The 27,798-nt window shown below is 44.9% G+C and overlaps 1 protein-coding gene across 3 annotated transcripts; it reads left to right on the forward strand.

The window, feature by feature from the left end:
• The first annotated feature begins 377 nt into the window (after positions 1-377).
• Positions 378-27,684, forward strand: LOC134210714 (solute carrier family 35 member C2). Of its 3 annotated transcripts, none has more exons than XM_062686947.1 (6): positions 378-736; positions 13,906-14,608; positions 14,666-14,738; positions 14,805-15,057; positions 15,118-15,293; positions 26,531-27,684. In XM_062686947.1, the coding sequence occupies exons 2-6, from the start codon at positions 14,112-14,114 to the stop codon at positions 26,972-26,974; spliced, it is 1,443 nt and encodes a 480-aa protein (XP_062542931.1). In that variant the 5' UTR covers positions 378-736; positions 13,906-14,111; the 3' UTR covers positions 26,975-27,684. The 3 variants fall into 3 exon arrangements, with proteins under 3 accessions (XP_062542931.1, XP_062542932.1, XP_062542933.1); XM_062686948.1 differs by lacking the exon at positions 378-736 and adding an exon at positions 1,259-1,367; XM_062686949.1 differs by lacking the exon at positions 378-736 and adding an exon at positions 7,647-7,761.
• Positions 27,685-27,798: the final 114 nt, after the last annotated feature.

Below are 27,798 nucleotides of genomic sequence, written 5' to 3' on the forward strand. Positions count from 1 at the left end.
AATAACGAGTAATGTAGAGTTTGAATTTAAAAAAAATCCAATGCGTATAAAAACTTACTTCATGGAGCATTGGTATTAAAGACTACGAACGGGTCAAATGAGGATGGAGTGTGTTAAGGTTTCAGCAAGTTACAATGATTGTAGATTGGATTAAATGTAGGACAAGAAAAATGTGATACATTATTGGATTTTGTTACCAGAATATGATTATATTAGAATTAGATGGAGGAAAAATATTGGCAAGGTTCTCATGGGATGATGACCCACACTTTTGGACGGAAGTGTACCTGGTGCAAGAACCTGGAAGTAAACCATCATCGCATCACCATATCACGCTCCAAGACATAAACGAACTGGTGCTTATACGCAAGACGCACACAAAGCAAGCACGCAAGCGAGCAAAACGTCATCGTGTCACATAGCAGAAGGTTTGAAAATTATTAGCTTCTACAAGTAGGTAGCAGGAATAATTGGACGCGCCGCGCGAGATGTGAAGAACAAAATACAAATTCGATTGCGTATCGGAAGCGAACCAGAAGTTTGTACGAATCGACCACCTGCGAATCGGCTTCTCCGGGAGGGAGTTAGACTGCCGAAAAATAGAAGAGAACGTGCTCGGTGGTTCAGTGTTTCCAGACACGGTCTTTGTCATTGGACTGGAATACGACTCGGGCAACCATATGGAGAATAGGATAACAATCGTGGCAGAAAATTATTGAATTTACTAGTCAATTCGGTAAGTTTGTTGATTTATGTGTTTGAAAGTGAATTATCTATATTAGAAATCGATTATTTTTTTGTTGAATCACAAAAGTGAACGTTCAACAAACAGTTAATTGGATGTTTTTGTTACACATAAATAGCAATCTCAAGCTAATTTGTTGATAATACGCTAATAACACTCGACGATAGGTGCAAAAATAGAGAAGAGAAAATATGAACACATCATCAGTTTGAATTATTAGTATTTGCCATTGATATCAGCGAAAGGTGCGACGATAATGCCTCGGGGTGATAAGCGATGGCCTATTGCTATGGATATAGCCACCGCATATCAAGTCAAAACATATACACAAAGCTATCGCTAGACGATACTAAACGATGTAGTTGGATAGCGTCCCGTCATTCAATGTTACTACCCACCGAGTTGAATATATGCAATGGGAATTATTTCCCGAGAACTTCGCTGTTGTTCGAACGATGCATCTTTCCTGAAGTATTAAAGACCCGAATTGGCCCTTTTTATTTATGTGCTATTGATTACCAGTTGATTACTATTGCCAAGATAATGTTTTCGGTTATTCATACTTAAATGTTATCGAAGTATGACGGAGTCCTGTCGATTGCTGAAGCCATCGAACCAACCGGTAAGTACTAACACAGTGTTTCCCAACCGGTGGTCCACGACCCCCTGGGTGGCCGTGAGACCATCTTTGCGAAGAATTAACCCTTTTTGTGGTTTACTTTTTTTTTTTTTTTTTTTATGTAACCCGTTGGCAGTCTCTCGACTCAAACTCTACTCCGTGTCCATCCCTGTTATTCCCCACGGTAATTAAATTTGCTTCTATGAGCCTCTATTTTAGATCAATAACAGACGTTCCTAAGCCACGTTGCTCAAATGGTCACTGTTTTAGGCCTGATCCAAATAGTTTTATTAAATAGTCCCCTTCAATAACATGATCACTATTTTCACCATTATAACTATCACTCATCACTCCAACTTAACACTAGGTCTATTCCCTGTTGATCCGGTGATTAAATTTGCTTCTACGAGCCTCTATTTAAGGCGAGTCACTGTTACGGCCTGTTTTAAATAGTTTTCTACAAAATAATCTCGGTAGTATCACTTATTATCGTTTTCACCACCATACTATCATAATTACTATTGTCCCTGTCATCACCAATATCTTATTTACAGTCATGAACACACACACAATGAATCGATCTTCGAGCGCTGTTATATATCATATAAGAACCGACACTTCTACTAGCTTTCATTGGACATGTACCGAATATTTTACATTATTTCTAGTATAATTATAAAATAATTCCCACTTCTAGCACCTCAACTCAATATTGATTTTCATTCTTCATACTCACTGCGAACATGTTCCCATCCCAAATCAACTCTATCTTTTACCTAGCTTCTTCTGTCACTATGTCTACACCACCAATACCAACTTGTGTATAACCTTTTCACTAACACTTGCATAACCACACAACATCACCATTTTCATATCAACAACCACTTTTTTCACAATTTCATCGAGATCAGCAATTATCATTACTATCCCTACTACAATGTTAACGCAAACAAAACTAGTCATTCATTTTTTTTTCAAAATTTGCAGTTTCCATCAAACACATGAAGCTCAAAAATAATAAGCTTAAAATCTATCGCGAGAGTCAGTCTTATTGTAGATATGATGACAAAGAGAGAAAACTCGAATAGAAGTGCATTTTGAAACAATAATAACGCACTAGATTTTGATAAATATGACTCGTTTAAAATTTAGTTTGGAATCTATTTAGTCTATTTACCAGGCCACACTTCAGAACCGTGCGCCCAGCAATCATCAAAATTCTCAACTTAACAACACCGAATACTGTTGCTATGGGCCTGTTGGTCTTCAAAAGCTTCGAAATCGCCTCCGAATAAAATTCAACAGGTAATAATTTTACAGACATTTCTTGAGCTTCGAATTTTTGATAGGCTTAGGAAGGCTTATAATAGATCTTTATGTCTATGGATCTACTGTTAATCTAGTCATAATTATGTCGAATGTTTCGCACTGTGTCATTATTACTCTGTCTGTCTTAGTTATCTTATGTTTCCTACGTTATTCATTTCAATTCTATACTCATTGTAGATTATGTTACGTTTTGATGTCAGTTCATTGTCTCTATTGCTAAAGGTCACCTCCTCTCAGGCGAGTATCCTAGTTCAAGCGTATAAGTAAGCACCGCTTAAGAGTTAAGCAAACGTGAAAAAATGCAGAATGTCTTGATGATATTTTCTACTGGTGAATTCCTACCTAGCTATGTTTAAGCGTGGCTACGACTCATCATCATCAGGGAACGCCTCAGAAAAGTATTGCCGCATAGCAGAGATCATTATCACTGATGAAAAGGACCTCTACCTGTCTGCACCACCATTCAAGGCTCCAAGATACGATGTCCGTTGAATCACATGCACATGCGTAAAATCAGTGCATCAATGCCAGCTTATATGTGACGCGTCAAACAAAAATAGTCAGAATGTGATACCACCACGACAGGATATGTCTTTGGTTGCCATATCAGTCAGTGATTGATAATGGCGTAAGCCCACCCATCGCGGCAAGATAACATATCCGAGGCGAGGAGAAATAATGTAAGACAAATGCTTGAGAATATCATTTCAAGACCAAAGTCTCAAAACTACCCATACGCTGCTGCAAACAAAGACCCAAACGACGACCCGACGAATCCAACAGCTCTCCCATGCAAACCAACACCATCAACACGCACGCGAGGGTCTCTGCTACCTGTTGACAGTGCTGGTCCGCGCGAAAGCGCCACAAGTCTCCGGAAATCGACACTCGAGCTCTAGTCCCCGCCCACAAATACAGTGACTTGACAGTTCAAACGAATGTTGCCTTAATTGACTCCCCATCCTGGGCACAGATTCTTTCCGAAGGATACTCAATATAAGTTCCACCGGGACCGGGCCAAGCACCAGAGATTAAGGAAAATCAGATAATCCAGCATCAGGCGTCTCGCGTCTGTTATTTAAGCAGAGAAGATGTTATAGGTGATATTCTCAATACGGCCGTTCAGAATGGTTCAGCGGATGTAAATTATGGATCATTATTAGGTCTTGTAATTTTAAACAAAACATTCTGAATACACGCGATAAACTATGAATATTATTATATCGGAGTTTTTAATTAGGATCGCGAATCAAGTAAAAATACTGATAAGTATAAGTTTGTAATTACTACCGACATTGTATTTGTGATCAAAACTGACATTGTGTTTTTAGTTAAAACTCAAGTATACTAAGAACGTAACGGAATAAAGTAGTGTTATTAAAAAAATTATAATAATTTACATTATAAATTCTGATTAATATCAAGATACTGATCCAACATCACATCTTCAAGGGCTCCTCACAAGCTACACATTTCATTCAGGCACTTTAGAACGTCCATGTAGTAACTTGTTCACACTTGAAATCTGCCTCGACCAAGTTGGCAGAACGCGCCCTTACCCTTTCTGAACCAAAGGGCAGGGTTTAACCCTTTTTGTGGTTTACTACCAAACGCGACCACACGCGAAATTAAGGATGAACTTGTTATTTTCTTGAGCTGGCTCAAGAAGACAATAATTATTATTCATTAGTTCGCAATTCGTTTTCGTTTACATTGGACGTGGTTAGCCTTCCCGATGAAATTCCGAAATAATATTTGGACATACTGAAGGGATCATAATCTCGTGAATTATTCGGTAAAACACTTGAGCCAGTTGTAGTAAGTGCAATATACGAATCGTATCCCAAAGTTGCGTAACAAGCTTTGAAGATTCTATTACCGTTTGCTTCTACATACCTATGCGAGAATGGATTTTCAACACATCTCCAGATGAAGACCAAAAGGAGAAACAGATTGGAAATTGAGGCCGATCTGATATTAACTTTATCAGACACGCAACCAAATTTATTCCAATTTATACAGACTTATCAATATTTTTATTATTATTTTTTGGGCCGAAATCTATGCGAAATGTACTTTTGGAGGATTCATTTCCAAGTCAGTGACGCAATCCAGATAGGCGTCCCGCGTTTCGCAGGACGCTTGCTGGTCACATTAAACTTGGATGATCTCAGACGGGACACCGACTTTACAATGCTTCGTTGAGTGCAAAACTTATCTAGTTTTTTTCCGTAACTGTTCTACCTTGAAAAGTGCCGATAGACGATCAAGCTCATTACACGCTCCTTCAAAGTTGGTGGCGTGATCAGATTATCATCTAACTAGGCAAACCGCGACGGCTCACGAATTGTTGTTGCGCCGCCAAGAATGCTTCACTCGTCACAAACACTTTGAAACCAAATCCACAACCAACAGTAAAGGCTGAATCACAAGAGCGCGTTGCGCGTCAGCGTTGAAGTCAGCGTTTTGTACTAAAACGTAATGCCAATAAACGTGACGCATTCACGCCCGGATTCTTCAGGAATGCCTCCAGCAATTTCTTCGGCAATGTCTTCAGGAATTCCACCATCAATTTCGCCGGGAATTGACCAAAAATTCCACCATTATTTACTCCAAGAAATCCTCCACGAATTCCTTTATAAGTTCTGCAGGGAATCCTTCAGATAATTCTTTCGTGCTGTTTCTCATAAAAAAATCTGAAAAATTGTACCTTGGAATTCCTAAGAATATTCCGTGGAAATTCCGCAGAATAGCCAATAAACATTCCTGAGAATTTCGCGAAAAATCTTCGAACTTCCTGTGTGAATACATATTTTTTTTCCGTGAAATTTCCTCCGGGAATTATACAGAAATTCCTCCAAAAGCTCCTCAAGGAATTCTCCGGGAGGTCCTCTGATGATGATGATGGTCCTGCTACATATCCCTACAAAGGTTTCAGCTAGACGAGATTTGTCTATAAGATGAATTCTCCAAGATTAAGATTTCTCTGGCAGTTCCTCAGAGGGTTCATTTAAAAATTCTTCCGGGAGTTTCTCCTGAAATTCCAGTTCCTACGTGAATTCCTCCGGAAGAACTTCTGGATGAACTTCCGTAAGAATTCCAGGAGAAACTCCTGGAAGAATTCTTAAATGACCTCCCGGAGGAGCTCCCAGAGAAATTTTTCAAGGAACTTTTGAAGGAATTTGTAGATGAATTCCCAAAGAAAGCCTAAATGAATTCCTGAAAGAAAGTCTGAATGAATTACCGGAAGAACTACTAGTGGAACTCCCGGAGAAATTTGAGGAACAGCCGATGGAATACCCGGAGTTGAATTTCTAGAGGAACTTACGAAATCCAATTTCCCTTGAAATTCCTGCCAAATATCCTCAAAGAATCCCCTGTGAAGTTCCTGTAGGGATTACTAGAGGAACTTTTGGAAAATTCCTGGGGGAGCTCCCGGGGGAACTCCCACAAGCACTTCCAGAGGAATTCTCACAAGGTAGTACTGAATTAATTATTGGAGAAGTTCATGAAGGAATTTCTGGAGAAATATCTGAAGGAATTCCCGAAAAAATACCAGGAGGAATTAATGCAGAAATTCCCAGATGAAATCCTGAAAGTATTCCCAGATGAATTGCTATTCCTTGTTTGTTCTTTAGAAATTCCTGGAAGAATTCTTGGAAGATATCCTGGAGGAACTCCCAAATTAATTTCCGAATGAAATTCTGGAGTAAATTCCGAGTGAAGTCCGGAAAGAATTCTAGGACAATTTCGCGGAAAAATCCCGGAGAAATTCCTGAAGGAAGGGAAGAATTTCCGGGGAAATACTTGGACGAATTCCTGGAGAAATTCCTAAAGAAATTTCTAGAGGAATTCTTGAAGGATATTCTGAAATAATTGCGGAAAGAATTCCAGAATGTAATTCTAGAGGATTTCGCTATTGAATTTATAGAGGTATTCTCGGAAAAATTCCTGGAAGTTATCCCGGAGGAATTTAAGGAAGAGTTCCTGGAGGAATGCCCGAAGCAGTTTCTAGAAGAATTTCCGAAGATTTTTTTTATAGATTAGCAGATGAAATTATGGAGTGAAATCGGTGGATTTCCGTCATAAATTACTGAAGAAACTTCTAGTGGAATTTTGGGAGGAAATTCCGTATGTATTCAGGGAGGAACTCTAGAATGCATTCCTGAAGGAAATGCCGGAGATTTTCCTGGAAGAATAGCCGAAGAAATGTCTAGAAATAAAACTTGAAGGGAAGAAAAGAAATCTTCAAGAAACTTCCTCGTGAATTTCCTAAAAAAAATTTAGTTGGGGGTTTCTAGATAAGGAGAAATTACAATTACAGGAGAAGGATTTTCAAATGATTTTCAGAGGAATTTGTGGATAACTTTCCGGAGGAATTTAGAAGTTCCCAGGGGAACTTCTAGAAGGATTTCTAGGAGAATTCTTGAGCTCGAAATGTTTCGAGTTGTTTTGAACTTCCATATAGTATGGATCCTGGATACCCTTATAAGTTTTTTGGGAATCTTTTGAATTTCAAAAACCTATTTCTGAATATGATTGGATTGTCAAGTGCACATGTTTAAGCGAATTCATTTCAGTAGCCGTTGAATCATTCCACCATTTATTTGATCGTAATACTAATGACACACTGGTGGTGTAAGTACCATGGTACAAGAATCTTGAAATGAGTACCATACCGATTATTGTCTTTATCAAAGATAGTCGAGTAATATTTTTTTTGTCCTCTTGTACAAGTACCACAGGTGTGTCCTTAGTATAACTTATAGCTTATAGCCTTAGTAGCTAACAATCCACGCTTGCCGAGATGATAATTGCACTTGTGGAGATGCACATTGCTCGTTCAACAATTGAATACTGACACCATCGAATATTACTAATCTGGAAGTTGCAGCTTTAGGTGCTACTATAAATGTGTGCTTCAACTCTGTCAATTCATCGTTCGTCAGAAGTTGAAGTGATTCGATGATGCACAAAATTGGTGGCCCAGTCCACCAAAGTTCGTGATCGATTAATTGCTTCGGTGTGATACATCTTAAAATGAGGTCAGCTGGATTTGACGATGAAGGTATGTACTGCTAGTCAGTCTCACTGGTGATATTTCTAACTTTTCTCACTCGGTTTGCTATACGTAAACTAATAGTTGCTCTGGTTTTCTGGCTATCCATGCAAGTACGATTTGTGAGTCACTCCATAAAGTCGTTGAGGCAAAAGTACAATCAAGCGCTGAAGTTACCTTCTTGAGCAAATTGCAGCTTCTAATTCAGCGCGTGGGGTGGATATCGTTTTTGGCTTCCCTTTTTTCTTATTCGGTAAAATTGTTGACTTACTGCACATCAGTTGTGAAGTCCCATCGTGTAAAATTGACCTCGCGTATACACAAGCGCCACACGCTTGATCGGATGCATTCGAGAACCCATGAAGCTCAATTCTCACAGCACCGTCCACGATAAAATGCATAGCTAAACCCATGTCATGAAGTGAATTTAATTCTGCGCGGAATGAACTCCAGCGTGCTGCAATGTTTGGTGGTACCGGATCGTCCCATTTTGATTCAATTAACTCCCGCATCAAAAGTTTTGCTGTAGTCAAAACTGGCCCAAGTAATTCAAGAGGATCAAAATTTTTTAGCGATTTCACTGAGGATACTGCCTTTGGTTAGCCTATCGTTGGCCTGCATTGGAATACTTATTCTGAAGATATCGTTGTGTGATTGCCATGCGATTCCCAGAGATTTAATTGGAATATTGATGGTTTTGTCTGTGATATCCAGACTATTTTCACGTTAATGTTCCGGAGTCGCTTCCAGTAGTTCAATGGAGTTTGAGCAGATTTTATGGAGGCTGAATCCTCCCTTGGCCAATGGATCGTCCATTTGCTCAACTGTAGCACTTTCAATGGCTGATCACTATTCTCTCTCCAAAGTATCCGTTGATCGACAGGATGTATTGCCACTTTGGGAGTTTCTGTTAAAACCAATTTTGGACAATTTTCTTTTATTGCTGCCTACTTGCCTTTCCAGTGCAAAGGGCAGCAAAGGAATTTGTTGAGAGCTGATCTTCAAATACTGCTCGCAACAAATCCAAATTTTTCATAATTGGTGACTTTTATTTTGGGGGTAGCCAGGACTATGTCCAAGGACTTGACGATCCCTCCCCAGGCCATCTGCGAATTGTGGTGCCTACCTAGGATGTGATGGGGTTTGACAGTGGGTTCTGTTAAACTTCTATAAAAAGCTGCATGTATCCGCAAGTAGGCTCCGCCAAAGCGACCGTGTTCCGTTCAAAGCGCACAAGCCCAAGTCCTGGTATTAGATGGGACGCTAAACAGATCAGACACGACGGCCCTCCGACGAAGCAGGAGGTTTGCGCAGGCCCAATAAGCTGCCTTTCAAAACAACCATTACGAAGATAACACGACTCGATACAATTGGCAAAGACCTAGGCGGCGAATGAAGGATCACGATTGGAAGCTTGAAACATGCAACTGCAAGTCGCTAAGCTTCGCAGAGTGCGACAGGATAATCTACGATGAATTACATTCCCGTAACTTATATCTAGTAGAGCTGCAAGAAATCTGTTGGACAGGACAGAAAGTGTGGAAAAGCGGGCATCGAGCGGCTACCTTCTACCAAAGCTGTGGCACCACCAACGAGCTGGGAACCGGCTTCATAGTGATTGGTAACATGCGCCAACGCGTGGCAGCCAATCAACGCAAGGATGTGCAAGCTGAGGATAAAAAGCTGTTTCTTCAACTATAGCATCATCAACGTGCACTGCCCACACGAAGGGAGACCCGACGACGAGAAAGAAGCGTTCCATGCACAGCTGGAGCAGACATACGATGGATGCCCACCACGGGACGTCAAAATCGTCATCGACGACATGAACGCCCAGGTAAGCAGGGAGGAAATGTATAGACCGGTCATCGGACCGGATAGTCTGCATACCGCATCGAACGACAACCAATGATGCACTTTGCAGCCTCCCGCGGAATGGTAGTCTGAATCTCATAATTCCCCCGCAAGAATATCCACATTCTAATCGACGGTTAATTCTTCTCCGACATCACGAACGTACGCACTTACCGCAGTGCGAATATTGAATCCGACCACTACCTCGTTGCAGTATGTCCGCGCTCAAAACTCTTGACGGTGTAAAACACGCGTCGGAGTCGTCCGCCGCGGTTAAACATTGGACGCCTACAAAACGGTAGACTAACCCAAGACTATTCGCAGCAGCTAGAAGTGGCGCTCCCAACGGAAGAGCAGCTAGGCGCAGCGTCTCTTGAAGGTGGCTGGAGAGATATTCGATTCGCCATTGGAAGCACCGCAACCGCTTCACTAGGCACGGTGCTCCCAGATCAGAGAAACGACTGGTATGACGGCGAATGTGAGCAGTTAGTTGAGGAGAAGAATGCAGCATGGGCGAGATTGCGAGGCGAGGAGAGCTGTTTAAACACGGTGGTGAGGCACTGGCTAGAGCGCTGCACTGGGTAATTACCAAGGTTTGGGAGGATGAGGTTCTGCCGCAGAAGTGGATGGAAGATGTCGTGTGTCCCATCTACAAAAAGGGCGATAAGCTGGATTATAGCAACTACCGCGTAATCACATTGTTGAACGCCTCGTACAAGGTACTCTCCCAAATTTAATGCCGCCGACAAACACTTATTGCAAGGGAGTTCGTGAGGCAGTACCAGGCGGGATTTACGGGAAAACGCTCTACCACAGATCTGGTGTTCGCCGTACGTCAGGTATTGCAGAAATGCGAACGTCATGAATACAACGTGTCCATCATCTATTAATCGACTTCAAAGCCGCATATGATACAATCGATCGGGACCAGCTTTGGCAGCTAATGCACGAAAACGGATTTCCGGATAAACTAATAGGTTGATCAAGGCGACGATGGATTGAGTGATGTGCGTAGTTCGAGTTTCAGGGGCATTCTCGAGTCCCTTCGAAACGCGCAGAGGGGTACTACAAGGTGATGGTCTTTCGTGTCTGCTATTCAACATCGCTTTGGAGGGAGTAATACGAAGGGCAGGGATTGACACGAGTAATACGATTTTCACGAAGTCCGTCCAGTTATTTGGTTTCGCCGACGTCATTGGTATCATAACTATGAGAGGATGGAGGAAGCCTACATCACACTGAAAAGCGAAGCTAAACGAATTGGACTAGTCATCAACACGTCGAAGACGAAGTACATAATAGGAAGAGCCTCAAGAGAGGACAACGTAAGCCACCCACCAGGAGTTTGTATTGGTGGTGACAAAATCGAGATGGTTGAAGAATTCGTGTACTTGGGCTCACTGGCGACCTCCAATAACGATGGCAACGAAATTCGGAGACGCATCGTGGCAAGAAATCGTACGTACTTTGGACTCCGCAAAACACTCCGATCGAATAGAGTTCGCCGCCGTACCAAACTGACTATCTTCTTCTTCTTCTTCTTCTTCTTATTGGCATTACATCCCCACACTGGGACAGAGCCGCCTCGCAGCTTAGTGTTCATTAAGCACTTCCACAGTTATTAACTGCGAGGTTTCTAAGCCAGGTTACCATTTTTGCATTCGTATATCATGAGGCTAGCACGATGATACTTTTATGCCCAGGGAAGCCGAGACAATTTCCAATCCGAAAATTGCCTAGACCGGCACCGGGAATCGAACCCAGCCACCCTCAGCATGGTCTTGCTTTGTAGCCGCGCGTCTTACCGCACGGCTAAGGAGGGCCCCGACTATCTACAAAACTATCTACAAAACGCTAATTCGACCGGTAGTTCTCTACGGACACGAGAACTGGACGATGCTCGTGGAAGACTAACGTGCACTGGAAGTTTTCGAAAGGAAAGTGTTGCGTACCATCTATGGCGGGGTGCAGATGGCGGACCGTACGTGGAGGAGGCGAATGAACCATGAGTTGCATCAGCTTTTGGGAGAACCATCCATCGTTCACACCGCAAAAATCGGAAGACTGTGGTGGACAGAATGTCGAACAGTGATCCGGTAAAAATGGTTCTCGACAAAGATCCGACGGGAACAAGAAGGCGAGGTGCATAGCGGGCAAGGTGGATCGATCAGGTGGAGGACGATTTGCGGACCCTTCGCGGACTCCGTGGTTGGCGACGTGCAGCCATGAACCGTGCTGAATGGAGAAGACTTTTATGTGCAGCACAGGCCACTCCGTCCTTATTCTGGTAATAAATAAAAAATAAAATCCTAAACGACACTTATTTCTAGCTCTTTAAAATCTTACTGGAAGTGGATTTAGAACATCTAATTTTAAAAACCTGCTTATGATAAGCTTATAATTGTCTACATAAAAGGGAAACCAGCGTTTAATAAAATTAGTTAAGAGATTTAGGGGGGGTTTTAATAAATTCTATTTACATACAACTTTTTTATCCTTCTTTTTTAAAAATAAATCGCCTGCTTTGAGCGTGCTTACAGCGGCACACTAGGAGTTAACTTTTTGAAATCAGTATGGCGAAAGGCATCTAAGGTTCGATTTCTCAAAATTAAGCACTTTCATCAAACAAATATTTGGTAGGCATGGTAGCGGACACCTTCCTACATAATCGGTACCAAATAGTTTTTCATGAAAAGTTTCTTATTTTGAGAAAACCCGCGTTAGATGACTTTCGCCATACAAATTTCTGGCGGTGAACTCTTGCTGACTATTTTGCGCATATACTATAGCGCCTGGATGTGGCAGCGGCAAGTAGAAAATCAGCCACTGCCAATAATTTATTGGCAATACATTCCTCACTGAGATATTTATTTATGTCTAACTACATTGGTTTAATATAAAAATAATTTACAATGTTGTGAAAACTCATGTTTGAATATGTACATTATGTGGAAGATATTGATTTGGAAAATGATTGGGGGTAACCACTTTCCCCTTCAATGGGACTAGAACACATGACCCTACAGTACGTTAGACTGGTGCTTTAACCAACTAAGCTACGTAGGGTCAGGCGGGGCAAGATGGGTTACGGGGTAAGATGGGTCAGGACCGTTTTTGAGCATCGTATACATTTTAATGTGGAGATTATGATTTTGTAGAAAGAATAATTTGGTTCTACTTTATTATCACTCGATTTGATGATAAAATTTCATTTTTGTAGAGTATGGCAAGGTAAAATATTTTTCAGCATTGTATGCGAAACACACTTTCTATAAAACGTGTAAATTCGTCGAGCTATCTAAAATGTAAGTATCATAAGTAATGTAGGCGATATTGTACTAACTGCGTTGAAACAAATAAATTTGATCGAAAATTAGACATCCCAACATGAACTTGCAAATGGGGCAAAATGGGTCAGCAACCAACTGAAGGGCATAGTTCGATTTAATCATTTTAAGGTTACTTTTGAGCATGATGATGTCAATTTGGTAATAAAAAATGTATAAATTTTGTCTTCAAGAAAGCATTACACGGATGGCTTGTTTTTATAAGAAATTGCAGACATTTCTAAATATAGAGCCATTTCTTCATCCGAAGCTTGAAAATCTTTATTTATTCGATAAAATCATTGACAATAAACCTATCTATCTAAGTGTAATTCAATATTGTTTATAAGAACAATATTTATTGCAGAATTTAAAGGTGACCCATCTTGCTGTTTGCCCCTTTTACCCCGGTATTTTTTGATTGACAGAAAAATGGACTTCTACTTTAATGACTCGAAAAGAAATAAAAAGTGGAATTTTTATTATTTCCTACCCCTGGCTTACAGATTATGAGCTATTTTTATAGATCCACGTTGAAAAATTTAATTAAAATATTTCTGTTTTGAGGCATTCAGGGTTCTTAGGGTCCTTAGGCGACCCATCTTGCCCCATCATACCCTACTACGTGGAAGTGTTGGCTTGAGAAATGGATTGCGAGTGATATGACTATGTATCCAATTTGGGAATCTCAAGCTCATTCAGTAGCCGCTAGGTTGCGAAGGCCGACAGAGGTCCTTCGTAGCTAGTTGGTTAAAGCACCAGTCTAGCGTACTGTAATGTCATGGGTTCGAGTCCCATCGAAGGGAAAGTGGTTACCTCCAATACATTTTCCAAATCAATATCTTCCACATAATGTACATATGAGTTTTCACAACATTGTAAATTAATGTCCATGTCGGGTGGTTTAATCCCCGGAAACAGGCAATTAATTTTGATTGAACTGATAAAAATAATGGTTGACCTCTATTTTCAGGATCATACTACAACAGTTGCAGGCATGATACCCACCGGAAACAGCTATTAGAGCTCTTCAAAAAATGTACTTTGCTATCATCAGATAGGAGTATTCTTCCACCCTATTTCCAATAATCACAGATCGACCAAAATACACCGCGCCATATCATCTAGAGCCTCTTCCACCCAACTAAACCCACAAACATTCACACCAAACGGCCCATTATGACCAACATCAAGTATGAACGGGTCAAGCAAACAATCGATCACGAACCCCAGAACGAGGAAATCGAACTGGAAGGTGAGACTCAAGTGCGCCGCCATGGTCTGGGCGGATCCAAGAGCCACCATCAGTACGTGATGGCCAGTAGCCGAACGCCGGGCGGAACAGGACCCACCGCGAAGCGAAGAAGCTTCACCTACACCATCATCGTGACGCTGATCCTGATCCTGTGCTACTTTACGCTGTCGATCGGTCTCACCTTCTACCAGCAACGTCTGCTACAGGAGCTTAAATTTCCCCTTTCGGTGGTGCTGTACCATCTCTGCGTGAAACTAGTCTTGTCCGCGGTGGTACGCATGATCCTGCGGTGCGCCACCAAGCGGAAACGCATCGTGCTGGACTGGAGAACTTCGGTGCGGAAGATACTACCGACCGGGTTGGCCAGTGGGATCGACATCGGGTTCTCCAACTGGGGACTGGAGTTGGTGCAAATTTCATTGTGAGTTGGCTAATGAAAGTTTTCTGACGATTTGTAACGAAATTTGGTATTCCACAGATATACAATGACCAAGTCCACCACTATAGTATTTATTTTGATATTTGCCATTTTACTAAAGCTGGAGAAGAAGGTTAGTGCTTAGCAGATTTTTCTTTATCAAACTTATTATGTTAATAAATAATCATCGTATCCTCAGAGCTGGTCCCTGGCGGCCATCGTGGTGATGATCTCCGGCGGATTATTCCTTTTCACGTACAAATCGACCCACTTCGATGCGCTCGGATTCTCGTTCCTGCTGTTTGCCTCGCTGTCCAGCGGAATCCGTTGGTCGTTCGCCCAGCTGATCATGCAGAAGTCCAAGCTGGGTCTGCACAATCCGATCGATATGATCTTTCACATGCAGCCGTGGATGATACTGGCCGTACTGCCGTTTACGATTGGTTTCGAAGGTAAATTCAATCGAACATTATGGGATTGACATGATGTCTCACTTTCTTTTCGGATTTCAGGAAAACGTTTATTGGAGGGCTTTGAAGTTGTACTGCAAACAGATACCTCAATCGTGATGAACATGTGGCTGAAAATTTCTATAGGTGCGTTCATTGCCTTTGCTATGGAAGTGAGTGAATTCCTAGTGCTGTGCAGCACATCCAGTTTGACGTTGTCGGTTGCCGGGATATTCAAGGTACGTAAAGAATTGATTTTATTAAAGATATTATGATCGGAGCCTGGTTCAGTTGAGTAAGACACCCATAAATTGCTCGAACCACAGGTTATGCTCATATGCTTTACCAGTAATTGTTGAGAGTAGTTAAGTACAAGTCCTTATGCAAAACTTATGTGCTTCTTATGCAATATGTTTTATAATTGTATGAAGATGTAAAAGGTTTATGATTGCAAAGTTGAAACATAAAGGAATTTACGGAAGGGTACCACCAGGATAGGAGATGTTGATACCGTTTTCTATCCTGCGCACTGAATGGGGAGGGGATGTTTTTTTTTCAGTAGGGTGGGAATCTGCATCCAGACACCGGTGGGCTACCGGCGAACGGGGTTTAGCTATTGCAGACCCGCTAAAACCACCCTGTTCACAGACCCTGAGTCTCCCCGGAACAGTGTTTTCGGCATTACTTCTGGGAGGGGTCCGTGCGATTACGCACGCCCACATACTAGCTACCCACTAGCTTCAAATCACAACTAGCTACCCACTAGTTTGAGGGCAGCAGGGACTATGTCCAAGGGCTTGACGATCCCTCCCCAGGCCATCTGCGAGTTGTGGGGCTTACCTAGGATGTGGTGGGGTTTGACAGTGGGCCCTGGTAAACCTCTATAAAAAGCTGCATGTATCCGCAAGTAGGCCCCACCAAAGCGACCGTGTGCCGCTCAAAGCGCACAAGCCCAAGTCCTGGTGTTAGGTGGGACGCTAAACAGCCCTGACACGACGGCCCTCCGACGAGACAGGAGGTTTGCGCAGGCCCAATAAGCCGCCTAGAAAACCAATCATTACGAACAATATAAGAGATAATGCGACTCGATATAATCGGCAAAGACCTAGGCGACGAATACAGGATCACGATTGGAAGCTTGGAACATGGAATTGCAAGTCGCTAGGTTTCGCAGGTTGCGACAGGATGATCTACGATGAATTACATCCCCGCAACTTCGACGTCGTGGCGCTGCAGGAGATTTGCTGGACAGGACAGAAAGTGTGGAAAAGCGGGCATCGAGCGGCTACCTTCTACCAAAGCTGTGGCACCACCAACGAGCTGGGAACCGGCTTCATAGTGCTGGGTAAGATGCGCCAACGTGTGATTGGGTGGCAGCCAATCAACGCAAGGATGTGCAAGCTGAGGATTAAAGGCCGTTTCTTCAACTATAGCATCATCAACGTGCACTGCCCACACGAAGGGAGACCCGACGACGAGAAAGAAGCGTTCTACGCACAGCTGGAGCAGACATACGATGGATGCCCACTGCGGGACGTTAAAATCGTCATCGGTGACATGAACGCACAGGTAGGAAGGGAGAAATGTATAGACCGGTCATCGGACCGGATAGTCTGCACACCGTATCGAATGACAACGGCCAACGATGCATAAACTTCGCAGCCTCCCGCGGAATGGTAGTCCGAAGCACCTTCTTTCCCCGCAAAAATATCCACAAGGCCACATGGAAATCACCTAACCAAGAAACGGAAAACCAAATCGACCACGTTCTAATCGACGGTAAATTCTTCTCCGACATCACAAACGTCCGCACTTACCGCAGTGCGAATATTGAATCCGACCACTACCTCGTTGCAGTATGCCTGCGCTCAAAACTCTCGACGGTGTACAACACGCGTCGAAGTCGGACGCCGCGGCTTAATATCGGGCGGCTACGAGACGGTAGACTAGCCCAAGAATACGCGCAGCAGCTGGAAGTGGCACTCCCAACGGAAGAGCAGCTAGGCGCAGCGTCTCTTGAAGATGGCTGGAGAGATATTCGATCCGCCATTGGTAGCACCGCAACCGCTGCACTTGGCACGGTGCCCCGGATCAGAAGAAACGACTGGTATGACGGCGAATGTGAGCAGTTAGTGGAAGAGAAGAATGCAGCATGGGCGAGATTGCTGCAACACCGCACGAGGGCGAACGAGGCACGATATAAACAGGCGCGGAACAGACAAAACTCGATTTTCCGGAGGAAAAGCGCCAGCAGGAAGATCGAGACCGTGAAGAAACGGAGCAACTGTACCGCGCTAATAACACACGAAAGTTCTATGAGAAGTTAAACCGTTCACGTAAGGGCCACGTGCCACAGCCTGATATGTGTAAGGACATAAACGGGAACCTTCTTACGAACGAGCGTGAGGTGATCCAAAGGTGGCGGCAGCACTACGAAGAACACCTGAATGGCGATGTGGCAGACGAAGATGGCGGTATGGTGATGGACCTGGGAGAACGCGCGCAGGACATAATTTTCCCGGCTCCGGATCTCCAGGAAATCCAGGAGGAGATTGGCCGGCTGAAGAACAACAAAGCCCCTGGGGTTGACCAACTACCAGGAGAGCTGTTTAAACACGGTGGTGAGGCACTGGCTAGAGCGCTGCACTGGGTCATTACCAAGATTTGGGAGGAGGAAGTTTTGCCGCAGGAGTGGATGGAAGGTGTCGTGTGTCCCATCTACAAAAAGGGCGATAAGCTGGATTGTAGCAACTACCGCGCAATCACATTGCTGAACGCCGCCTACAAGGTACTCTCCCAAATTTTATGCCGTCGACTAGCACCAACTGCAAGGGAGTTCGTGGGGCAGTACCAGGCGGGTTTTATGGGCGAACGCTCCACCACGGACCAGGTGTTCGCCATTCGCCAAGTACTGCAGAAATGCCGCGAATACAACGTGCCCACACATCATCTATTCATCGACTTCAAAGCTGCATATGATACAATCGATCGGGACCAGCTATGGCAGCTAATGCACGAACACGGTTTTCCGGATAAACTGATACGGTTGATCAAGGCGACGATGGATCGGGTGATGTGCGTAGTTCGAGTTTCAGGGCATTCTCGAGTCCCTTCGAAACCCGCAGAGGGTTACGGCAAGGTGATGGTCTTTCGTGTTTGCTATTCAACATCGCTTTGGAAGGGTAATACGAAGAGCTGGGATTAACACGAGTGGTACAATTTTCAATAAGTCCGTCCAGCTATTTGGTTTCGCCGACGACATAGATATTATGGCACGTAACTTTGAGAAGATGGAGGAAGCCTACATCAGACTGAAGAGGGAAGCTAAGCGGATCGGACTAGTCATCAACACGTCGAAGACGAAGTACATGATAGGAAGAGGTTCAAGAGAAGACAATGTGAGCCACCCACCGCGAGTTTGCATCGGTGGTGACGAAATCGAGGTGGTAGAAGAATTTGTGTACTTGGGCTCACTGGTGACTGCCGAAAATGACACCAGCAGAGAAATTCGGAGACGCATAGTGGCTGGAAATCGTACGTACTTTGGACTCCGCAAGACGCTCCGATCGAATAGAGTTCGCCGCCGTACTAAACTGACAATCTACAAAACGCTCATTAGACCGGTAGTCCTCTACGGACACGAGACCTGGACGATGCTCGTGGAGGACCAACGCGCACTCGGAGTTTTTGAAAGGAAAGTGCTGCGTACCATCTATGGTGGGGTGCAGATGGCGGACGGTACGTGGAGGAGGCGAATGAACCACGAATTGCATCAGCTGTTGGGAGAACCATCCATCGTTCACACCGTGAAAATCGGACGACTGCGATGGGCCGGGCACGTAGCCAGAATGTCGGACAGTAACCCGGTGAAAATGGTTCTCGACAACGATCCGACGGGCACAAGAAGGCGAGGTGCGCAGCGGGCAAGGTGGATCGATCAGGTGGAAGATGACTTGCGGACCCTCCGTAGACTGCGTGGTTGGCGACGTGTAGCCATGGACCGAGCCGAATGGAGGAGACTCTTATATACCGCACAGGCCACTTCGGCCTTAGTCTGAATAAATAATAATACCCACTAGTTCCTCTACTACTTAACTAACTACCCGCTGGTACCTCACCCTCGAGACTAGCTACCCAATAGTCGTCGCTATCCGACTGCTGCTCGGCGCGCCAATTGCGCTGCAAGATGCTGGCAATCTGAGTGGTAGCGGCCAAGACCGCGTTCCACTTTTCAACCTCTTGACACATCCTCTGGATAAGATTATCCGGAGTAATTCCCTCCCGCACACCTAAAGCATTCCGCTCTTAACATCGACGAAACTAGGACATACGAATAGTACGTGCTCGGCGGTTTCGTCGACCCCTGGGCAGTCCGGGCAGACGGGAGAGTCCGTATGCCCAAACCTATGAAGGTACCACCTAAAGCAGCCATGGCCTGACAGGAACTGTGTCAGATGGAAGTGAACTACCCCATGCCTCCTATTAACCCATCTTGATACGCTAGGTATGAGCCGATGGGTCCACCTACCCTTAGAAGAGTTATCCCAGTCCCTTTGCCACTTGATAGGCGAAGTGACTCTAATGGCTTTACGGGCTCCTCTGGTTCCGCGCATGTCGAAACTCTCCTCGTCTTCCCGTATGACTAGTCCAATGGGTAACATACACGCAATCACACAAGCAGCATCCCGTGATACCGTGCGGTAGGCACTTATCACTCTGAGACACGCTAGCCTGTGTACACTCTCCAGCTTCTGCAGGTTACGTTCGACGCTAAGCACCGAGGCCCAAGCTGGACTGCCGTATCTAAGGATAGATACTGCAACCCCAGCTAATAACCTGCGTCTACTGGAGCGCACCCCCGAGCTATTGGACATCATCCTGGATAATGCCGCAATAGCTGTCGAAGCTCTCCTGCAGGCGTAATCTACGTGACTGCCGAAGTTCAGTCTATCGTCGATCAGCACCCCGAGGAGCTTGGAAATGATCTCACAGTCGCCCACGCGTACCACTGCCTCCTGTACCGACTTACGGTTGTTAACAACAACCCACTCCGTTTTGTGATGAGCTAGCCCCAGCTGCCTTGAGCTCATCCACTCCTCTACTATAGCGATCGCGTGGGCCGCCGTAAGTTCCACCTCCTCAATCGACTCTCCGTAAACCTCCAGCGTTATGTCGTCGGCGAAGCCAACGATCTTAACACCTGGGGGGAACTTCAGTCTTAAAACACTATCGTACATAGTGTTCCATAACACCGGGCCCAGGATAGATCCCTGAGGGACTCCTGCGGTGATAGGAGCACTACCCTTCCCTTCATCGGTCTCGTATAAGAGTAGGCGATTCTGGAAATAGCTTTCCAAAATGTTGTACAGGCCCACCGGAATGCCCAACCGGAGTAACGAGAGCGCGATGGCATCCCAGCTTGCGCTGTTGAATGCGTTCTTGACGTCGAGCGTCACTATCGCACAGAATCGAGTTCCCCTCCGCTTGCGTTGTATCGCTACTTCCGCAGTTTTCACAAGCGAGTTGATAGCATCCACCGTGGACCTACCCTTACGAAGCCCAAACTGATTGCTTGACAGGCGGTCCGTACTTTCGGTGTACAGGGTCAGTCTGTTGAGGATCTCTCAAGCAACTTCCATGTGGTGTCCAGTAGGCAGATTGGTCTGTACGCCGATGGGTCACCTGGTGGTTTCAGGCTTCGGCAACAGCACCAGTTTCTGTCTTTTCCACCTATCAGGAAAATACCACTCGTCCAGTCAGCTCTGTATGGCTGTCCTGAACATGTCAGGGTTGACCATGATCGCTTCCGTCAGAGCAAGGTTGGAAACTCCGTTGGGCTCTGGAGCTTTGTTCGTGTCAAGGGTTCGGACCACCGCAAGCAACTCTTCGTTCGTCACCGCTGCCACTTCAGCCACTTCAGCACTCGCGTTCTGCGGTGCTGGGGGTGGCCAAGGGCTTGTGGCATGGGACGGGAAGAGAACCTCGATAATGCAATTCAAGCTTTCCGGCGACCGTTCGGGAGGCGCCAGCCCCCCTCTGGTCTTCGCCATTACTATCCTGTAGGCATCGCCCCAAGGATTAGCATTGGCGTTCAGCAGGCTATAGACATCCCTATCTAACTCCCTTTGCCTAAAAATAGCCACCATGTCTTATCTGCACAGTGCAGATAGACCGCTGTCAGTTGCATGGGATGTCAACAATCGTCAACAGCACCAATGATTGTGATAATTAAAAATATCCACAACAATAAAAGAGCAGCATTTATTTTTAAATTCTGCTCAAATTCTGCTTTTCACGGTGAAATAAAAGACGAATTGTTGTTCTCCATGTAAGTAAAATCAAAATTGATCATGTAGATAAGTTTTGAATCAATTAAACTCATTAGTCATATTTAAGGAATATTTCCGATTAAAGTTGCATATTGAAGAAAGCTGAATTTGGATGTTTTATGATGCTAAGCTTTTTTAGATTTGACGTACGTTGCTCGGCGTTAGTGTTGGTGTTGGCTACGCTAAACATGAGCTCTTAGCATAGGCCTGGCGTTCAGGCATAGGTTGTCAAAACACTTCCTCTTACTGCTACTGATGGCCTTGTTACTTCGCAGCTTTGAACGTCAAGCGGCGTTCATCCCTCACCTGCTCAGAGCGAGCTCTCTGCATCCTTCGCCTAGCCCTAAGGCAGGTTGACCGAAGGTCTGCGATTGCTGCACTCCATCAGTATGCTGGAGGTCTACCGTTCCTCGGTGGTGCCCTCATCTGCATGCTGGCATCGCATGCACGTGACAGGACAGCTGTCAGTGCGTCCCCTGTAAGACTGTCGGTGTTACCCTTCAGTCCCAGCGCCGCGGTGAAAACTTCGATGTCGAAGCTTTGGGCCTTCCACCCACGGACCTGACGGAGATTCCTCAACCTCGACAGCTGCACACCACAGCTGATCACGTAGCGGATGGCTAGCCCTCGTCGACCCTCCAGTTCAGTCCCCCGGCTAGGCCGAGGCTACAGAACGTAACATCAATGAACGACTCCACCCCATTCCTACGGAACGTGCTGGTTGAGCCGTCATTGGCTAACACGACCTCCAACTTTGCTAGAGCCTCTAACAAAGCTTGACCTCTCTGATTGGTGCAGCGGCTTCCCCACTCCACCGCCCAAGCATTGAAGTCCCCCGCTATGACAACCCCCTAGCAGCACACATGTTCCACATAGGTTACTGCATCTTATATGTGATCGGATTCAGTCACAATCAAGTTGCTGCAACCATTTATGTCTGACTTGTGCTGCTCGGGCGGCTTCCGACCTACAAGGTCGGACGATAGCCTATCGACCATCCGGGTGAATTGCTTTATTGGCCACCGTGGTGGGGCATAGCAGCTACAATAGAACACCCCGTTGATCTTAGCTATGGCGACACCTTCGACAGGTGTGTGTACGACCTCTTGGACCGGAAACCGGCCCGTTGTGCAGATCGCCGCCATCTTGGAGTCGTCCGCGACCCAGTTTCCATTATTGACAGGGACACGGTACGGATCTACAAGAATAGCGACGTCGGTCTCTGACTCAGAGACCGACTGCCACAGCAGCTGCTGGGCAGTAGCACAATGGTTAAGATTCAGCTGTGCTACCCGCACGGCGATTTCTTATTGCCACCACCGAAGGGACAAGTAGGTCCACCAATAACATGGTTACGGGCTTGCTTCCTACTAGCGCAGATAAGGCACCTTGGTGTTTTATCGCAGGCCTGCGCAAAATGTCCCTCCTCTCCACAACGACGACACAGGTTACTTCGGTCCGGCCCCTTGCACTCCCATGACTTGTGACCAGATTCAAAGCACCTAAAACACTTTTCGACTAAAGGTGGCTGGAATATGCTTACTGGGCATATTGACCATCCAACCTTCAGTTTCCCGACCGCCAGGACCTTTTTGGCGTCCGCTACCGGTAACTTGAACCAAGCTACCTGCGTGCCAAAGGGCCCACCTCTCAGACGAATAGAAGACCGCTCGACTTCTATATCGCTCCCTCACCCAGGACCTCCTGGGCCAACCTCTTATAGACGGTACCGCTCGCCTTTGCTCCACGCTTCAGCACCAAGATCAGTTCGCCTGCCTTGGTGCGTCTGACGCTTCGCACGTCCTCACCCAGTGTCGAAAGCTTTTCGGCACCTCGCATGGTCTTAAGAACGTCGGCGTACCTCTCTTTGTCGGTCTTGACCAACAAGGCTTCGCCTCTGTCCCTAAGTTTCCTTGCGGGGCACTAAGGGGTAACTAGACCAAAATCCTGGCCAAAATTATATTTCGGCGTTTTCTGGTAGGTTTTGCATTTATGATGCAAAAACATAGTAACAAACGATTTTCGAACATTTTTACAGGTGCAAATTCACCTACCAGTGATAAATTTCCTTTCTTAATATGCTCAAAAATTAAATTATAAACTGATACAGAAGCGACAGCTCCATGACAGTTCATTTTTTACTCACTTTTGTCCTTAATTCGCGTGGGAAACGTGAAAAATGAAAAATCTCGCGTAGCATTTGATAAGGGCCTATTACAGAAAGGCAAACATTAATCGATTCAAAACAAAACATTAGATTTTCAGCTCTCATAAACTGTTTGCCTAAATCATCTTCATCTTACAAAAACATAGGATCGATTATTTTTGGAGAGGAAATGTTTCATTCTATTTCCTGTTTTGGTCCTATGTACAAGGTTGCCTCAAGTGGTTACTTCACTTAAGACCAAGTAGACTGCTTATTCGAATTGTTTCTATTTAGCTTGAAGTGGCACTTGCCCTTTGCCGTTTTATCCCCTACTCCATATTATTTCTTTGCTTCAACTTGTCTGCATAATATCAACTATGATGTATTTAAGTTATATCGTCAATGCAATCGCCAAATTCAATACAATTGATATTTTGATTTTTCATAAGATTGGTTAGTGGGAATGAGATGAAAGATAATGGATTATGCGCCATGCTATGTAGAGATTTAAATGAGCAGCAGATGTCCCAAACTAACATTATTATTTGAGCGTTAGGTTACAAAATTGTATTAAAAAGTTTTTTTTTAATCGGCTCCGTAACGCCCTACAGCATTTGAGCCTACCAAATGAACGAATGAATAACAGAAAACAGAGTATGTTACTATTGTAGTCAATCATGTCTATGTGTCAAATGCCTCGAAAACCAGAAAAAGTTATCTGCGGAAATTCTTTGCCTATATGCTGTTGAACACAATGGCGGAAAATATGAAAACAACCTATTTTGAAGTTACTCGCAAATTCGTTTGCGGACGAGTGCGGATGATCTTTAACCCGCAATAGAAAGATGAAAGCCTATATTTTTATGTGTGTACAATCTCGTAGCGGAATACGAGGGAGTACTTCTACTTTTTTAATAATGAAGTTTGTTAAAAAATGTCAAAAACTCCATGTTATTTATGTTTAAGAAAAAATATCTTAATGTTAAATATAATTCATTTCAACTCATGGAGGTCCTAGGGCAGTCTATAAATGATCTTTTCTGTACTAAAAACCTAACGTTATATGTGTTGTTTAGATTAGTCAGCAGTGGTAACTGATCTTTGTCTTACGGCACGCTAAAAACCATCAAATTAACATGATTTTTGATAGGTTGTCATTAATACTAAAAAGGAACAAACGTAAAAATTTCAATGACAAATAATGGCGATAATATTGAAAAATATTCTAAAAATGTAATACCATGCAAAAGTTCGAAAAACGAGAAAGAGTTTTTGGCCAGCCATTTGTTCTAGCTACTCCACCGTGCGGGGTGAGGACCCTCTTCCCTCCTCTTAGCTCTGCTAACGAACTGCCAGGGATTTTCGGTCCGCTGAGCAGTCTTCGCAGGTTGGCTACCATCATCCTTGGGTTTAGTAGCCTGGGCCGCACCGTTGCCCTTCTCTCGTGGCTGATTGGGTGCCCTCTCTCGACGATCGGGCGCCCTATCGGACTCGACCGTACCGCTGTCCGTAACAGTAAGGCGCTGCTTAACGTTACCGGACCGACCCTCTGACTGCTGCCGGGCGCGTTTGGAGCGCGCCGCAGTCCCTCCCTCGTCGACACTCGGGGTGGTACCAATCACCTCTTGCGTCGAGACCTTCCCTCCAAGGAAGAAGAAGGGTTCTGCCGGAGTACGTGTCTCCAACTTCTCGCTTCCAACCTTCCTCCTGGTGAGCGTGCCATGTTCGCGTTTTACCGCTTGAACCGACTGTCGAAGTACCAGAAGTTTCTGTTTCAGATCCTTGCTGATATTGTTTCGACCGCTCGTGAACTCGATGATCTCATCGAGCTGCTTGGCGACTAACCGGATACCGGTTAGAGGCTCGCCTGGTGTGTTGACTGCCTGAGCATCGCTCTGTCAACCCCTCCCGCTGGGGTAGTGCTAATCCCGTGCAAACTAGCTACTGCCTCAAAACCATTCTCCTCCCTAGTGGGAGGAGACCTCGCTAGACCCCTACTTACGAAGGGGTCTCCCGCTGCGCCTACGGCGCCCCTATCCCTGGAAACTGGAGTACTTGACATAGCTCATGGGTCCCCCTTGCAGCTGCCATCGAATCCAACTGAAGTAGTCGCCTCTATGATCTCATGGTTGTCTATGCTTGCGAGCAAGCAGGGAGGCCATGCGTGGGTTGACACTCTCGTGTTCAGAGCCAGATCGGCGTTAGTCAGGGAGTTCATCTGAGCCTACTTCTGTCTGGTCTGTCTGGATTGGACAGCGTGCCACAAGGCCCGCCACGGTTTTATGGGACGGAAGGCAGCCTTGCCATTAGCCGACCCGCCGTTTCGAGTCGGTTTCACCCGGCTCTACTAAGGGAGTAGAATAACTCGGCTGTCAGCCCTCGCAATACACAATATAACGCGCCTGCCAGAGCCGTAATTGAGACTTAACTGGCAGTCTAAATCTCAATGCGCTACCGCGCTCCCTCGTTTGTAGTTCATTTAGCCGCCTAGCCCTTCAACTGCCGTTGATACGCTATCGTTTCCAGCGAGCACCGCGCGGAGGCGAACTACGCTGCCCACCATGGGGAGGGGATGTGGATGGTATAGTATGACCTTCCAATAAGTTAACCTATTGCGTTTTATTTCTGCCTAGTATACTGCCGTGAATCGCATATTTGTCCCATATGAATAGGAAACCCAACAAAGATGGAACAGATATGCGATTCACGGCAGTATAGGACAATTTATGTTCAGCATGTTTAATGTTTAAAATAGCACACGTGCAGCAAAATGTAATCAGCAACGCGTACTATTGCTCCAAATGATCATTTCATTCGGCCGGCTGACGCGAAGGATGCGTAGAGCCTTGATAAGGCCTACGGAGTGTCCCCAACACACGATGTAAAGATTGTCATCGGAGATGCAAACGCGCAGATCGGGAGAAAGCTTTTTCGCCCTGTCATTGTTTTGGCTACACATAACTTCCTGCTGCAAACGACTAACAGTTTCTCCATTCCACAGGAAATTTGCCAGCTGGTCCTGGCGGTGGAGCTCTACAACGACCAGCTCAGCCTGGTCAACGTGCTCGGTCTGGTGATGTGCCTCGGTGGCATCTGCTGTCACGTGGTGCACAAATTTTGGACCTACACCGACGAGCAACAGTCAACGGTGGACACCTACAGCGGGTACGATGATGACGAAGACGAACCCGGCGCCCCCGCTGGCGCTAGTAAAAATGGCCTCTCGTCGCCCAAGTACAATCCAAAGTTTGACCTCACGACCACGGCACGGTTCAACAAGGCCTCAGCCCAACATCGACCGCTGCTAGTGAATGACAATAGGGACGCGGACGATTCGGACCACCTGGTGGTGAACAATCGGAACTACGTGTCGGACGATAGCGACCAAGGCGAACACGAGTCTCAGGATGTGCTGTTCGATATACTGAAAAGACGCGAGCGATAACTTCGGCGAGGCTGAACTGGCTTGAAGAACCTTAAACCACAAACCTTAAACTGCACCACAAAGACTACTTTTTTGCCTACCTAAAAACTTTTATTTGTTAACTCTACGCTTATCGACCATTCCTGGCAAGAATGGAAACTGAATTTAAAATTCCAACTGGTTTTGTTATGATATTGTACATTCGTTTTTAGTAACTATTAGTTAATTAATACTTACAACAGTGCGATGGCATTTTATATTGATAAATATTTATGTGATTTACTTCCACCGTTCCCACCACGATCGACGGTGGAAGCATTTGTGAATATATAAATTTACTATAACAATACAGTGAACTACATCGTTTAATTAGGACAAAACATCATTTTCGTTGTAACGGCATTTAACTAAGATTTAGGTACAATGGTTACCACAAAATTAGGTGACATAAATTTCCACATTTTCACGTGAATCGTGAAAATATTTAATGATGCGTATTTAACACAAAAATGTATAACAAATGATAATGAAAATAACCTGATGTGAACACGATCGTGATAATTGCTTATGTTCAAAATTTGTTTTGTATCATGGATTACTGGAAACACTCGCCAATGTGTCGTGCGCTCGTAAAATATATGTACACACCTTTTAAGTTTATGAATCAATGTATTGAAACGAGAAAGAAAACCAACCCGTATAATGGAAATATAAAGTTCTCTCGAACAGTATCGAGATGTGATGAATTTGTTGTTTGAAGAAATCCCTACCAACGTCTCCTTGATTGTGTACCGAAGAACGCGTACCGAAAACATTCAGGTGCCTCAAATCAGGCCTTATGCCGG

The sequence above is a fragment of the Armigeres subalbatus genome, chromosome 2 (genome assembly GCF_024139115.2).
Source record: "Armigeres subalbatus isolate Guangzhou_Male chromosome 2, GZ_Asu_2, whole genome shotgun sequence".
In the NCBI taxonomy this organism is placed as follows: Eukaryota; Metazoa; Arthropoda; class Insecta; order Diptera; family Culicidae; genus Armigeres; species Armigeres subalbatus.

Coding starts and splice junctions, on each gene's coding strand:
- LOC134210714 (XM_062686947.1), top strand. CDS start 14,112: ATGACCAACATCAAGTATGAACGGGTCAAGCAAACAATCGATCACGAA. Junction 14,609..14,665: donor GAGTTGGTGCAAATTTCATT/GTGAGTTGGCTA, acceptor GGTATTCCACAG/ATATACAATGACCAAGTCCA. Junction 14,739..14,804: donor TACTAAAGCTGGAGAAGAAG/GTTAGTGCTTAG, acceptor TCGTATCCTCAG/AGCTGGTCCCTGGCGGCCAT.